Source organism: Carassius carassius, chromosome 26 (assembly GCF_963082965.1).
Source record: "Carassius carassius chromosome 26, fCarCar2.1, whole genome shotgun sequence".
Classification (NCBI taxonomy): domain Eukaryota; kingdom Metazoa; phylum Chordata; class Actinopteri; order Cypriniformes; family Cyprinidae; genus Carassius; species Carassius carassius.
This window is the reverse complement of record NC_081780.1, coordinates 607,527-623,579: the sequence shown is the minus strand read 5'-3', so window position 1 is coordinate 623,579 and position 16,053 is coordinate 607,527. Positions and strand designations below refer to the sequence as shown.

The window sequence follows — 16,053 nt, the reverse complement described above, 5'->3', positions numbered from 1 at the left end:
TCGGATTCCAGATTTTCAAATAGTTGTATCTCAGACAAATATTGTCCTCCGAACAAACCATACATCACTGGAAACATGATTTATTCAGCTTTCAGATGACGCATGCATCTCAATTTCAGTGTCAGGAGTCCGTTTGGATTTCATGTTGACTTTAATATTGCATTTAGTACAGAAGCAGATTGTGAAGACACATGAACCGACGGCGAACGTTTTAGATGGAGTCATATAATCTGTAGTTCTGCTCATCTGCACCGGAGACACACTCATGCAGGAACCAAATCAAGCAGAGTTTAAAGGCACCAAGCGTCTTTTCTGAGATCGGATTCATTCACACTGAAGCGATGATGTTTCCAGTTCGGTTTCACCTCATACTGATGACCGAGCTCCAGTTTTCAGTCCAAACAGAGGTCAAAGGCCGTATTTCTTCTGTAAGTCTTGCTCAGAAGCGTCTCCCGCTCCAGCGCGGTGAATCCAGTCGAACAGCTCCTGTAAGACTGACAGAAAGAGAAGCGTTTGTGTTAATCTGTGTTTGTGTTTGTGTTATTCAGTGTCTGCGTGTGTTTGTACTTTTCTTCTCGGCGGACGACATGAACATGACGCTCATGTCAAACCTCCTCACGCTCGCCAGGCTCCTCAGGACGGCCAGCAGGAGAGACGCATCTCCAGGTCTGAAATCACACAGGAAGTGACATCATCGTGCTTGCAGTAAAGGCACACCGGCGATGATAACTAGAACCAGAAGTCACTTTCAAAGGCTTTTGTTTTTCAGCTGATGAACGATAAACAGTGAGAGCCAATCAGAATCCAAGCATTTAAAGTGACAGAAGCGACTCAAACTTCTTATAATAAACAATGTAATCGTTACAGTTGGCATTGTAGTTATTGTAGATGTTATTACTGTTATAGTTGCAGTTATAGTTACAGTACAGTTATGGTTATATTCATCGTCAGTCACTGTTACAGTTATTGCTATTTTCTTAATTATAGTAACTATTATAGTTGCAGTTATTATTATAGTTACCATATGGTTAGTTACAATTCAGTGTTATTTTACTGTTCTTTATAAACTCATAGTATTCTTTAATAGTTACAATTAGCTTTAATTTTTAGATTATCAAGTGTTCATTTTTGGTAATTTTGTTGTCATCGTTATTTTTAACGTATTTTTTTTAGCAGCTGTAATTTATTTTTATTTCCGTTTTAGTAATTGAAGGACTTCAACTAAAAACATTTCAGTTATTTCTTTTTTTTTTAATGTTTTTCATTTTTTGAATTCACTTTAGTTTCCATTTTAGTTTCAGTAAACAATAACACTGTTATAATTAACATAGTTACCGTTTTGATATTAGTGGTATACTATTAGAGAAGTTATTGCTATTTGGAATTAGCTTTAATTTTTAGATTTTCACTTTTAAATTTAGTTTAAGTAATAATTTTAAATGTTGTTATGGCCTTTTGTTATATATATATATATATATATATATATATATATATATATATATATATATATATATAATTTCTTTTTTATTATTATATATATATATATTTTTTTTTTTTTTTTTTTTTATCCATTTTAGTTTTAGTAATTTTAGTAATTCTACTTGTATTATTTCAGTTAGTTGCCAGGCAACTTTTCTCATTTTCATTTCTGTTTAGCATTAGACATTTATATTTCATTTCACTTAGTGAGAATGATTTTTTGCGTCTGTTTTGGTGAAGAATAACTCCGCTTTAGTTCTGGTTACAGTAACTTATCACGGTGATCTCGGAGCACTCACTGAAAGCAGCCGTGGAAGGTCCTGAGGATGTGGTTGAGAACATCAGGCTCCAGAGAGTTCTGGAAGACCTTCAGATAAGCGTCTGGACTGATTTGCTGCAATGTTAAACGCTGAGATGAGACGCACAGACAGAGGACAGAGAGGAGAGCGTGAGCGGCACAGATGTTACCTTCAGATAGCTGTAAGTGGATTGTGGGTGACGTCTGATCTTCCTGAGATCGGCCTCCAGCTGGAAACTGTTGCTGGGAGGAGGAGGAATCGATTCAGCATCGGCCCTGAAACACAAGACACTCATCAGTCTCGGTCCAGCTCCAGGAAAGCTTCATCACGTCGTCTTCTCACCTGGACACGTCCGAGACCACCTCCATCTTCTGGGACACCGGAGCGTCCGAGACCTCCTCCGTCTTCTGGGTCTTGTGAAGCGGTGAAGACGTGGACGGTGAGATCTCTCCACCCACCTCCTGGATCTCGATCCTCCTCAAGGGTTTCTGGGACGACACAGACACACACGATGTGTCGACACTTAACATAAACTCAGAGATGAGATTCATATTTGAAGCGGCTCTCACGGTGGATCGGAGATGTTCAGGTTTGTGGATGTGCTGGATGCTTCTCTTCTGTTTGTTCTCCTCTGGAGCCAGTAGACCGCTGCTCCTCATCTCCTGATGAACACACACACACACACACACAGGTGAACAGATGTGAGATTCCGTCTGTAAATGTGTGTGAGTGTAAAGATGTCCAGTTAATGCTCTCTGTATACATTACACCACAAGATTTGAAGTTTTTGGTTTCCTCTCGTACAAATGATTATGTTTAGAGGGTTAAAGGCTTCAGAATCAGCTGGGTTTAGTTTTATTAGCTTTTTTAGCTTTGCAACAAAAGAGAAGACTCCCTGTGAGCTAGCTTCAGCCAGAATAAAACCTTGATGCTATAAAGTCTAAAATATTAGCTTCGTAATTTAGCCGTTTTATTGTAAATAATACAAAAAAAAAATTTAATACTAGATTATTTTATTTACTTGTGCAAATTACAGGAATAAAATAAAAACAATTACTAATTTTTATTATATATTATTTATATTTAATAACAAAAAGCCGCAGTGAAACACAATCCCAAATCTTTGGCCAAGCCGCACAGCCATTTTTTTTTTTTATTCCTCGATCACAATTTTTAATCAGAAAAGCTGCAATTTAGATTTTTTCCTACTTAAAATGTTGCGCTCTTATTAAAACACAATTTTACAGCTATAATGAAAAGATGCACACATCTGAATTTATGGTTATATTTCTTATTAGTTTTATCTAGTCAGTATTTAATAACACTATTGCAGCCGGACTGATGACTAGAATCACCTCGGAGAGTTTCTGGATCTCGCTCATGGCCTGTTTGTTTCCCGGCTCCAGCTTCAGGACGTGCTGGAAGTCTGCAGACAAACACAAGCACACGTGAGCTCTTCAGAAGCGAGGGCCTGCTGTGTGTGTGTGTGTGAGAGAGAGAGAAGCGGTGGATGACGGACCGTCTGTGGCCTCTCGGATCCTGCCTTGAGCGGCTCGGGCTGTGGCTCGTCGGGCGAAGGCTTTGGCGTACGAGGCGTCCAGAGCGAGAGCCGTGTTACAGTCCTGCTCGGCCTCGCTGAACCTGCACAAACACACACACACGCACGCATCAACTACAGCTCATGCTTTACAATAATGCCACGCTTCATAAAAATCACACTCAAACTGCATTCCTCAGATATTAATGCGTTACGTTACCTCTGTTACTTTTCTCATCAGGGCTGCTGCTTGTTTGTTTACAATATATAAAGTTCTATTTTTGGCAAATGTGAAAGCATTTTTTTTTTTTTTTAGAACTTCATTTGAACAACTTTAAAGATGATTTTATCAATATTTAGATTTTCTTTTGCACTTTCAGATTCCAGATTTTCAGATATTGTCCTCCTAACAAACCACACATCAGTGGAGAGATGATTTATTCACATGGGAAACACATTTAACAGTTTTGCATCACATTTTGAGTTTGCACTGCACTGTTTTTATTCATTTTGACTCCTGAGTTCTGTCTCCATGGCAACAGCGGAGCTGTCAATCAATAATAACACACGGGAAACAAAGTAGCATCTGTTACTCATTTGAAAAAGCACCTCAGATTTTTTTTTAATAGCGACTTGAAAACAGTCCTCTGATTATGTAACTCTCGTGTCGCCCAGCACTGCACTAGATAGTGAGCACACTTCTGAGGGACGAGTCACCTGTGGAGTTTGAGGAAGGCCATGGCTCTGTTGGCGGGCAGCAGTGCGTTCGTCCCATCAGCCTCCATTCCTCTGGAGTAACACTCCACCGCCATCTCGTACTTTCCTTCTTTAAAGTAAGCATTTCCCTGAAACAGACAGAAACCGAGTCAGTGTTCACTATGACTATGATGATAAAGAAGAAGAGGAGACGTTTCTCACTCTGTCCTTCTGCACGACTGCTTCCTGTTTCCTCTGCTGTTCCTGTGTGTGTTGTGACGGCTCTGCATGGCTCTCGCTCTTCTCCGCCGTCCGTCCGCTGGATCCCAGCACCTGGAACGAAGCGTGGGTCACTCACGGATCTCACAGCACACACATCTGTCAAAACAGATCACTAACACACCTGCTGGAGCTTCTGGATCTCCGTCTGGGCCTCCACGCTTCCAGGATCCAGCTGGAGAACCATCTCGTAATCTGGACCAATCAACACAAACCAGATGGCAACTGGATAAAGATTTCTTGTGCATCTCTTGTGCAAGTCAATTTGGAATAACTTAATTTTTTATGTTTTATGATGCATTTATTTAATAAAAAAAATTTAAAAAAATTAACAACACTAATTATATATATATATTTATTAATTTTTTCATGGAAATCTTAATTTTATCTTTTAGGATTGTGTTTAACAGTTTTAAGAAAGAATGACAAAATAATGAAAATGTTATGTGCTGAAAATTCAACATTGATTACAGCAGTGAATGTGAAACAATTATTTATATTGTAATAATATTTCACGATATTGTTGTTTTTACTAAAATCAAATAATTAAAATAAAGTAGAATTACAGTTAAGTAAGTTACAACAAAATAATCCGAATACATCTAATTAATGATGCTGACAACAGCGATAAATTACAGTTTACAATATATTTACATAGAAAACAGTTACTCTATATTGTAAAAATATTTAGCAGTTTTTACTGTATTTTTAATCAGGTTACAAACTTTTGACTGTTGTTGTATATATAAAAAAAAAAGTTACGTAATTAAAAAGGCTTTAAAATGTAAAGCACTTTGAATAATTGTTTTGTGTATAAATAATGAATCATTTCGAATGATTCGTGAACCAGTTCAACTGAATCACTGATTCAGTTCGCTCACAAATTCAGTTTTTCAGAACTAGATAAATATTCAATCGCTAGATTAACTTCAATGATTAAGTAAGCTTCAGACCTTGGAGAGCGTCCTGGTGTTTGTTGAGTGCCACGCGTGCCGCCGCTCTCCTGATGTACGCTTTGGTGTATTTCCCGTCCAGAGCGATGGCCAAATTACAGTCGGACTCCGCCACGGCGAACCTGTGGCACACAAACCCTCTCATCAGCACCGATGCATCAGAACACACCTGTATGAAGACGGGAGAAGCTGCAGTACTTCTTGAGTCTGTAGAAGCAGGCCGCTCTGTTGGTGGGCAGGACAGGGTTGTACGGATCCGCGTCCATTCCTCGGGTGTAACACTCGGTGGCGCTGTCGTACTGGCCGACCCGGAAGAACTCATTCCCCTGAAACATTAAAGAGGTCATTAATCAGAATTTCCGCAAGTCGATTTCGTTTTAGTGCATGTTCCTTTAAATGCTAATGAGCTCAGCTAAACCCCGCCCCTTCTTCCCTTCTCTTTAGCAGCAGAGCTTTCTAACGAACCACATGAGTCTCATCTTATTTCACATTGATGCAGTTAGTGCAGTCATTAAGGAACTGAACACTAACGGACCTTCTCTTTCTCGGTCAGCGCTAGATCTCTGTCCACCGCAGGCCCTTCAGAGTCCGACTCGTTGGAGTGGACCGGGCTCTCCTCGGCGTCCAGCGCCTTCTCCTGCGAACACACAGCGTTCATCAGTTGTCCATCACATCTGCACACACATCAGAGCGTGAATTTTGAATCATATTACCACATCGAACTTGTCCCAGGCCTGATAATCGTAGGATTTTATGCGCTGCGTCTCCCTTTGCTCTTTCAGACCGCCGTCGGTCCGCCGCTTCATGCTCTTCTTCGTCTTCTTATAATCTCTGTTCCTCACCGGCGGGAGAGTTTTCTGGAATTAAACACACGTTAGCCAACACAAGCAGCTGGATGTGAGGAGCTGGGGATGTGGGGGGTTTACCGGCGGCTCGCTGATGTCTCCGGAGCGAAGCTGCTGGTCTTTCTCCTTGACTTCTTCCTCCCAGTTGTTCAGCTCCTTCAGGAAGTTCTGCAGATCTTCTGCGTTCTGTCGCATCTGGATCTGCAGCTCCACCGCTTTATTTCCCGACATCTTCTGCAGATTCCTGCGACAAACACCGTTTCACTTGTTTAAAACTACTAAAAACAGTTTATTCAGGCAACCGCTTCTAACATGTATTGGGAAATAAAACCATCCTAAATATACATTTAAGTGTTTATTTATTACAATTCAAACAATTCAAACATGGCCAAAGTGTATTTTCTGATTTTAAAAAAAGGGAAATCCAGAATCCCCATTAATATTTATTCAAAATCAAGGTTTTTTTTTTTCATTAAAAAAAATTATATATATACATTTAAATTTATATTAAAATTTATGCATTTAGCAGACGCTTTTATCCAAAGCGATTTACAGTGCATTCAGGCTATCAATTTTTACCTATCATATATATATATATATTATAAAGTGATATAACTTTGAGAAAGCTTGCAGAATAAGATGTAATGTCTCTGTACTGTGATTAATGAACAAGAACGCTATGGTGATATCTATTAAATAACATTTTTACAGTTTACCATAGAAAACTACTGTCATCAAAACAATAATAGGCATTTACTTATTTGTATTTCATATCTATATACGTTAAATAATAATAATAATTAAACAATGATTACTTGTTATGATTTTAAACGCGGTAACTACAGTAAGTACACTGGCGGGAGGCTACGGTTACCATGGTAACTCTTCGAAAGTTAAACCGACAACAAAGTGACCCTGAAAAAGCCCGCGAACTACAGATTAATCAGAGATTTCGCGAAATAAATAACGTTAAGTTACTTGTTGAAATGAAATCTCGCCCGTCTGTAATTCTAGAATATTCTCTGTATCTGCGACAGAAACAACTTCACCCCCAAGAGCAGGTTTATCACGAGCTGTGTGGTTCATACACAGCTAAACGATTCTTCTACTACAGACTGGTAAGTTAATTAAGTTATCATTTACTTGATCTCAAATATCTTAGTAAAAACGTGAATTAACGTTACTAGCCTCCTAGCACACATATGGGATAATCAACTTAAGATAATAAACTTCTCTTAAAGACGCACGTTTAGAGGAACTCATTCAGACGTGTTTAAATGAGCGGTTTTAACAGCAGTGAAGAGCAGAATCAGAAGAGTTTGTGTCAAACCTGAAGCGATGATGAAGACCTCTCGATCAGTAGTTTGTGTTCAGCGCCATGACAGCACAAACTCCTCTGTGCGCACGAGAAGAGAAGGGTATTCCTGCACAACCGGAGGCTGCAGTTCTTGGACCGCATCTTTAGGACCCTAGTTTTTTGGTGACAGCGCCACCTACCGTACTGGATCAACACTAATTAAAGACGGACGACTTGGACAGCAATCAGACGGTGAGTACCGGTATTTAATTAAGTTTTATTTTATAACGTTTAAACGGTGCGAAGTTTACATAGTGAGAACTGCTAACTATGAATTAATAATTAATTCCCACCAAATTAAGAATTTGTGAGCTAGTTTTATTAATTACTACGACGTTAATTCGTGGCCATGATTTCATAAATCCTTGTTGAGTTTTAATGACGAAGTATTATAAGTGAATCTAGCCTGCACATTAATTAAACTTATCAGATGACAAGAGCATGGTTGATGTAAGTAAGGCTTGTAAGATTTACCTGCATATATATATTCCAGTTGAATATGTTAAACAAACGTTTCTTATTTATCTCTCTCTCTCTGTCTCTCGCTCTCTCTTTCTCTAGTTGAAGCCTACAGCCATTCTATCCATGCAGCAACTGATGGAAAAGGGGTTCACTTTGGTGCTGTTATGATGTTGTCGCAAAAAAAAAAATAATAATAATAATATAAAATATATATATATATATATATATATATATATATATATATATATATATATATATATATATATATATATAAACATTCTTGAATCATTCTTGTGTCTTGTCTTGCCTCTCAACAACTTTTATAATACCGGCTGTAATTTAGTGACTCCATACGCTGATTCCAACTTTAACTTGCCTGATAATGAGCTAATTCACCTTAAGGTCACAGGGGCGGACTGGCCATCTGGAGCACCGGGACTTTTCCCGGTGGGCCGCTAGCCAATGTGGGCCGGCCCACCCGGTACACAAATATATATATATATATTTTTTTTTTTTTTTTTTAAATTGACGGAAATCATAATATTACATCTCTTTTCTACGCAAATGGATGAGTGAGTTTATTCTTTGTACGCGCATTGTCTGAAATGCTGCTCACAGCGCGTGCTTTGAACGAGTGCGCGCAAGCTTCGAACGCGCGCAAATTGTTTAAAAAAGTTGAATCAGCAAGATTTAGAAACAAGTGAAAACGATCAACTACGATACATTTCACCCCTCCAAGCGAGTGAACAACGCGAATTTTAAATCGCTATTCACGATAGCCCGTCGGGAAGAGCAGTGATACATTTTGGAGCCCCACTGCAAAACACAATAGCCCCTGGACGTCGGGCTAGCGATTTTGCGAGCCCTGCACCTCAGATCTATCCAGTTTGTGAACCACTGGTTTCCACAATGTTTTCGTTAAACAAAATAAATGATTATTTTAAAAGATTTACTCAAGAGAATAATCTGTTCACGAATCGGATCATGAACTTATATTACCGCATATTCATGCATCTGTTAATTGAATGCAAAGTGTGAGTTCTAGGAGAATGTTTGTCTCGTGATGAACATGTATTGCTCACTAGGAGTCGCTAAATGAACAGCTGCAGCACGCAGGTTATCTTTTTTTTTTTTTTTTTTTTTTTTTTCAATGGAGGATCAGTTGCCCTATTGGTTAAAATCCCCAAACAGTATACTTAAATATCAAATAAATAAATTACATCAAAACAGGGGCGTTTGCGTTTTGATGTGGTGGGCTGCTGTGGGCCAGAAAGTCCAGGGCCACTTTTTGGTCCCAGTCCGCCCCTGCTTAAGGAGGTTAATCAATATACTGTATAATTCAAGAGACCAGGGGCGATTCTAGGGTCAGAGCTTTAGGGGTGCTGAGCACCCAATGAGCCCCAATGCCTCCACCCACCCTCTTTTCACACGAAAACAAAAAATATGTCTATTGAAAAATAACTATAATTTTAACATTGATTCAACTAACTCCAAAATCCAGTTTTATTTTTATTTTTTTTGAGACCTTTTCAAAACAACGGCTTAATTGTGAGAGTTCACACAGACAGCCCCCTGTAACAAACACAAAACCTTCTTCACTCAGCTGGTTTTCCTGACCGTTAACTCCATGTGCCTCCTTTTGTATCAACAGTCATCAGATTGGTTACATTAGATTCAACTTTATTGTCATTGAACAAAGTAACAGGTACTTGGACAACAAAATGTAATTCATCTTCTGTAAATTATTTACAAATGGCCATCTCTAACATATCTGGATGCACGCCTGTCTGAACTTTCATAAACCAATATGTCATCAATAAATAATAATAAAACAAGCTTCATATCAAGAGTCATTTTAAATGTCTTTATTATTATTATTATTATTGGGCTTAGAAACTTTTTTTAAATGACAAATTCCTTTCACAAGAGAAACTTGTGAGTTTAAAATAAATAAATAAAAAATAAAAGCAGGGGACCATTGCCTAGATAAGTAATTTGATACAAAAGCAGCGGGTTTGCATTATCTGTTACTTTAACTTAACTCTTTTCAGCAGAAGAAAAAAAAAAACAAGACAGAGGTCATTATGGACTGTCTCGTCTCTCACCTGAATCTGTCTTTTTTCTTTTAAAGAATTGTCGTATGTCCATTGCTCACTGCCAGGCCACAGACACACACACACACACACACACACACACAGAGAGAGAGAGAGAGAGAGAGAGAGAGAGTAATGCTAGGAGTTCAGGAGTTAAGCCTGGTTCAGGTTAAATCCTGTGTGTGATGAATGAATAAATACAGCAAAAGAAAAACATGAAACTTTCTTTTATTGTCTAGTTTGATTGTCAGCCACAACTGAAAAATAACAGATATAAATCTAGGAATTAATAACAATTCTTTTAAAAAGCCACAGTGAGTGTTTTCAGTGATACGTCGTTTGTTTTCACTCAAAACGCCAGGGCTACATGTTTCCATGACGACTGACGAGAAAAGACGCACGTGACGTCATGTTTACATGACTCCCGAGTATTAAATTAACGATAAACTTTAACAACAGAGACACACGTACGCAGTACACGGGTACGCAGTTTATTTGTCGCGCTTCTGTTTTTGTTTCACGCTCTAGCAGTTAATAAACAGAACTGCATGCGTCTTGCGGAAGAACATTGTAACCGGCGTTACTTCTCTCCTCACCCAGGTCCTGTGCTATTCCACAGCGGCGGCGACCCGCCGGACTAAAATAGTCTGAAAATAAACACTTATTATAGATGTACCACCATGGTGATTCAGGATACTGACTCCAGTATTCACCGATATGGTTTCGGAACTTAGTTGCATCACAACCGATCACAACACTACATCACGGGTTCTCACTCTGCGTGTGTTTCGCGCTGGATGACGGTCGTGCTGAGCGGTGCAGGTACAGAGGAGAAGTAGAAGAAGAGAAGAAGATGACACAATTTGCTATGCGGGAATGTTTTCATTTTCCTCCTTAACACATACATTTTAAACCACAAACTACGGAGTATGTTTTGGACAATATTTAACCGTGTAAAAGACGAACAAAAATTTTAGAATAACAAAATTTCTTACTCCAAGTTTTAGGGGTTTGCTTCAGCACCCCTAAAAGGGGGCTAGCCTCGCCCATGCAAGAGACTAAGACTTTTAAGATTCTTCATTTTTTACAATTGTTTTAAAATTGATACACATCAATTTTACAAAATTGATATTTCATTTATATTTTGTGTAAATTCATGTTTAAATTTAAAATTGTTAGCTGCTGCATTTTGAATCAAAAATCATATTTAAAAACGAATACTACTGAGATTAATATATTTATGCTATATACAAAGTAACGTGACTGCAAACTAAACCAACAGGGTCCTAGAACTGCGGTCCTGAATCTGCAGCCTCCGGTTGCGCAGGAACATACTATTGGTGCGCACGCGCGAACTACGTCACGCACACGACACGCACTGCGCGCGCACATAATTGCGCCGAAAAAAAAACGAAAATTATAGAAGTATTTAATTTTCTTTATAACCAATTTTTTTGTGTTTATAATGCTCGTTTTTTTGTCAGGATGTGAAATATATATTTCATATATATATACACAGAGAGAGGGGGAGATAAAAAAGTATCTGCTTGTGTCTAGTTGTGGACTTTTATTTTGAAAAGAAAAACAAACTTGGGGAGGTATTATTTTAAAAATCAAAACAATATATAAAAAGTACCGCCAACACTTAGTAGATTCAGTAAAATCCCGAGCATTTTAATTACTGAAATAACGTTACTTTAATCCCGCTGTCTCTTCTCGCCTGCTTCCAGTCACGTGACTCGCGGACACCCGCCCGCGTGACCTCTGCGTACATACACACGCGCAGATCGGAGCTATGGCTCAAAACAGGGCAGAAGAAGATGAGTTTATTAATAAAGCGCCGCTGCAGGAGAGCAGAGAGACTGAAGAGGAGAGGAAGAGGAAGGAGGAAGAGTTCGGCTACGGTTTATATCCCGAGCGCAGCGGCAGCAGCAGCAGGTTCAAGCAGGGCTCGATCGGAGAGAGTCTCTTCACCTTCAGACACAAGTGTCACATCATGCTGCAGGTCGCCATGGACACGAGTAAGAGAACACGAGAGTGATCCTGTTATTAGAACATTACAAGAAGAGTTGATCTTACAGAAGTATGCAATAATGTTTTTGTAGAGAACTGTACACACACACACACACACACACACACACATACACACACACACACACTCTCTCTCACACACACATACACACACACGTCATGTTTTAAATCATCTCTATGAAAACTTGTTTTCATCACAAATTACAGCGAAAAAATATGAGCGATTGCGAATTTTTATCTCACAATTCTGTCTTTTTTAATCTAAAAAAACTTCTTTTTTCACAATTCAGGGTTGAATCTCTCTCTCAAACTTAAAAAAAAAGTAATTTAAAAGTGATTTTCTTTAGTTTTATTAATATATAATATTATTATTATTTAATCTCTCTCACACACATACACTACATTTCAGTTTGTTTTTATTCGTCTCTGCTGCAGAATATGCATACATATTTAATTGTATATGTAGAGTTCATATCTCACAGTTATTATTATTATTATCAGTGTGTCTTCCACAAAATAAAAAAATAAAATAGCAATTGCATTTTTTTATCCCACAGTTCTAACTTTCTCCTCAGAATTCTAAGATTACATCTTGCAATATTATTTTTTTGTCTCTACCACTGACTTTAAAATAAAAAAGTAATTCCAATTATGATTATTATTATTTTAATGTCACATTCCAGAATTTTTTTTCTAAGAATTTTTAGTTTACATCTAGCAATGCTGTTCTTTCTACAGCAAAAAAAAACAAACTTTTTATTTCATAATTCACGAGTATGGGAGAAGTTGCGATTATCTTTATTTTTTGTTTCATGGTGGAATCAAGCTTCTACAGATTAGAGTAAAGTAAGCAGTGTCTACACATGAACTGAAGCGGTGCGTGTCTCCTTCAGGTCCTTATGCTAAGCTCCTGCTGGGTGCGATGAAGAGCTCCGGCTGGTAAGAGCCCCTTCACATAAACTCTTCCTCAGCGCTGCTGATGTCTCACTGATGTGTTGTGGCTTGATTTCCTCTCAGTACAGTTCATAAAGACAGACATTTCTCCTGTGAGGACTGCGATGGGACGGTCAGCGGTGGCTTTGATGCTGCCACCTCTCAGGTGAGGCCACAAAACACTTCATGAGTCAGAAGAACAGGACAGTGTTGGTCTGAACTGAGTCTGTGTGTGCAGATCGTCTTATGCCAGAACAACATCCATCAGCAGGCTCACATGAACCGTGTGGTGACCCACGAGCTCATCCACGCCTTCGATCACTGCAGGGCCCGAGTCGACTGGTTTAACAGCTTCAGACACCTGGCCTGCTCTGAGGTGAGAACACCGGCCAGCGCATTACAACATTAAAAAAACACTTGTTTTAAGAAACCACATCTAAAATACGCAAACCAGAATAAATAGATGCTTTTAAAAGCTTCATTTAAAATCAAATGAAAATAGAATCCAAAATATGTTAAAAAAACACATCTAAAATATAAAATACGGAAACCAAAATATTTCTTAAGAACCTCAAAAAAAATAAAAAATAGAATCCAAAAAAAAGTTTAAAAAAAAAAATCATTCTAGAATCCACATTTAAAATGACAAATAATATAATAAAAAATAAAAATACATCTAAAATATAAAATGCAGAAACCAAAATAAATGCTTTAAAAAAACTCATATAAAAAAAAATAATCCAAAATAATGTTTAAAAACGCATCTAAAAAAAGTGTTACTATAATAAAAAATAATAGAATTCACCTCTAAAATTAAAAACCACATCTAAAATATAAAATACGGAGACTAAAATAAATGCTTTTAAAAACCTCATTTAAAAAAAAAAAAAATAGAATCTAAAATAGAAATGTCAATAAACATCTAAAAAAATGTGTGACTTTAATAAAACATTCTAGAATCCACTTCTAAAATAAAAAATAATATTAAACAAATTAATTCTAACCTAACCCTAACCCACATCTAAAATAAATAAATGCTTTTAAAAACCTCATTTAAAATAAAAGAATAGAATCCAAAATACAATGTTAAAAAACACATCTAAAAAATTATATTAAATTATTAAATTATAGGAATAAATTTAACTGTAAAACTAATAAAATTAAACTATAATAAAATATTATAATAAAAATTTTAAACCACATCTAAAAGATCAAATACTGAAACCAAAATATTTTTTAAGAACGTCATATAAAATAAACAAATAGAATCCAAAATAAAATGTGAAAAACAACACAAAAAAATTAACTATTATAAAACATTCTAGAATCCACATTTAAATTAAAATACACATCTAAAATATAAAATGTGGCAACCAAAAACCTTAAATGATTTAGAAATCACATATAAAAAATTGCATCCAAAACATTTTAGAAACCACATCTAAAATAAAAATAAAATAAATAAATAATCTAACCCAAATTAAAATGTTTTTTTAAATTGTAACCGAAAAAAAAGTTTTAATAACTGCATCTTAATTTAAAGAAGTATAACTAAAATAACACCTTTTTAAAAACCACATCCCATCTAATATTTAAAAATAGTTGAACTAAAATAACACTCTTTATAGAGACATTTGAAAAAAGTCAACCTTGTGCATTTTCTTTAAGTAAAATTGTAAACATCATGTGTGTTTTCTACATTTAATTCTGGTGCGTGAGACACTTGTTTGTGTTGGTTCCCTTCAGATCCGAGCCGCTAATCTGAGCGGAGACTGTTCGTTCGTTAATGAGATTTCCAGATTTAACTTCGGCCTGAAAGAGCACCATCAGGTTTGTGTCCTCAGCTGCGTGTTTGGATGGTTTCTAGATGTGTGTGTTCATGTGTGTTCATGTTTTAGGCGTGTGTTCGCGGCCGAGCGCTGCGCTCCATCCTCGCCGTGCGCAAGGTGAGCCGGGAGGAGGCGGAGCTAGTGGTTGACGAGGTGTTTGACAGCTGTTTCCATGACCACGCCCCCTTCGGCCGCATCCCACACAACAAGAAAGACGCCAAGTTCGCCTACAGAGATTACGAGAACCGAGACCGATACTACGCTAACCTCTGATGCAAGAGAGGAATATAATCTACTGAGCTGTTCATTCACGATCAGGAATCAAGGAGTTATTAAACCACACACTTGTGTTTTTCATCACTAATCATTTCACAACAACATTAATGATGTTCTTTATCTGAGCATCAGTTTGAGATGGATGAGATTATTTATTGATGGGATAACGATCAAATCTGTCTTTGTGTATAAGATTGTACAGGTTTTTATGAGGTATTCTTGTGAACATTCAGTGTTCATGGAGCCTCGGGTTTCTATAATAAATCTGAAAACCTCTCCATTTAAATCACAGAGAATGAAATAAATGTTATTTTACACAAGTGTCGTGTTGTTGATCCACACGGTGGCTGTTAGTTTGATTATGGTCTCAAATTGACATCGAATTATATAAGAACATAAACATAATCACAAAAACATACATTATACAATAATATTTAAAAAAAATAATTTTAAAAAAGTGATATTTTATATCAATATTGATATTTTACACACTTTTTAATTTCTTCGTATATTAAATATTTTAATAATTCAAGAATTTATTTTATATTATGCAAATACATTATACATTGATATTTTAATTTGATTCATTTTTTAAGTATTATTTTCTTATTGATATAGTACACATTTTTTAATTCCTTTGTATATTAAATATTTGAATAAGGAATTTATTTTATATTATACAATTTTATATATATATAGTTTAGGTTTGCTATTTTAATATCAATACTGATATTATATTAAACACACTTTTTAATTCCTTTGTATATTAAATATTTGAATGATTAAGGAATTCATTTCATATAATACAATTACAATTATACATTTTTATTCATTTTTTTTATTGACTTCAAAATGTATATTGCATTTGAGTATATATTAAATATTTAAAAAAAAATATTTCAATTCAAAAACATTTTTTTTACTTTCTTATTTCAGATAATTATTTAGCAATGTATTATTATTTTAAAAATCCTATATTTAAAT

At 36.5% G+C, this 16,053-nt stretch overlaps 2 protein-coding genes across 4 annotated transcripts; one reads left to right on the top strand and one right to left on the bottom strand.

Moving 5' to 3' along the window:
* Positions 1-224: 224 nt before the first annotated feature.
* On the bottom strand, positions 225-7,495 carry rpap3 (RNA polymerase II associated protein 3). Of its 3 annotated transcripts, none has more exons than XM_059511842.1 (17): positions 7,419-7,495; positions 6,170-6,332; positions 5,957-6,100; positions 5,779-5,880; positions 5,442-5,569; positions 5,244-5,365; positions 4,415-4,485; positions 4,234-4,344; positions 4,033-4,160; positions 3,298-3,419; positions 3,134-3,204; positions 2,348-2,440; positions 2,121-2,266; positions 1,948-2,053; positions 1,779-1,873; positions 568-668; positions 225-494 (listed from the first exon to the last, which is right to left on the bottom strand). In XM_059511842.1, exons 2-17 carry the CDS (start codon positions 6,317-6,319, stop codon positions 409-411), a joined length of 1,776 nt encoding a protein of 591 aa, XP_059367825.1. In that variant the 5' UTR covers positions 6,320-6,332; positions 7,419-7,495; the 3' UTR covers positions 225-408. The 3 variants fall into 3 exon arrangements, with proteins under 3 accessions (XP_059367825.1, XP_059367824.1, XP_059367826.1); XM_059511841.1 differs by lacking the exon at positions 7,419-7,495 and adding an exon at positions 6,941-7,149; XM_059511843.1 differs by lacking the exon at positions 7,419-7,495 and adding an exon at positions 6,941-7,148 and having other exon boundaries at positions 2,157-2,266.
* Positions 7,496-11,719: 4,224 nt separating this feature from the next.
* Positions 11,720-15,389, top strand: atp23 (ATP23 metallopeptidase and ATP synthase assembly factor homolog). The gene is made up of 6 exons (XM_059511840.1): positions 11,720-12,021; positions 12,925-12,970; positions 13,049-13,130; positions 13,203-13,340; positions 14,711-14,794; positions 14,863-15,389. Exons 1-6 carry the CDS (start codon positions 11,796-11,798, stop codon positions 15,064-15,066), a joined length of 780 nt encoding a protein of 259 aa, XP_059367823.1. The 5' UTR covers positions 11,720-11,795; the 3' UTR covers positions 15,067-15,389.
* The last annotated feature ends 664 nt before the right edge of the window (positions 15,390-16,053 follow it).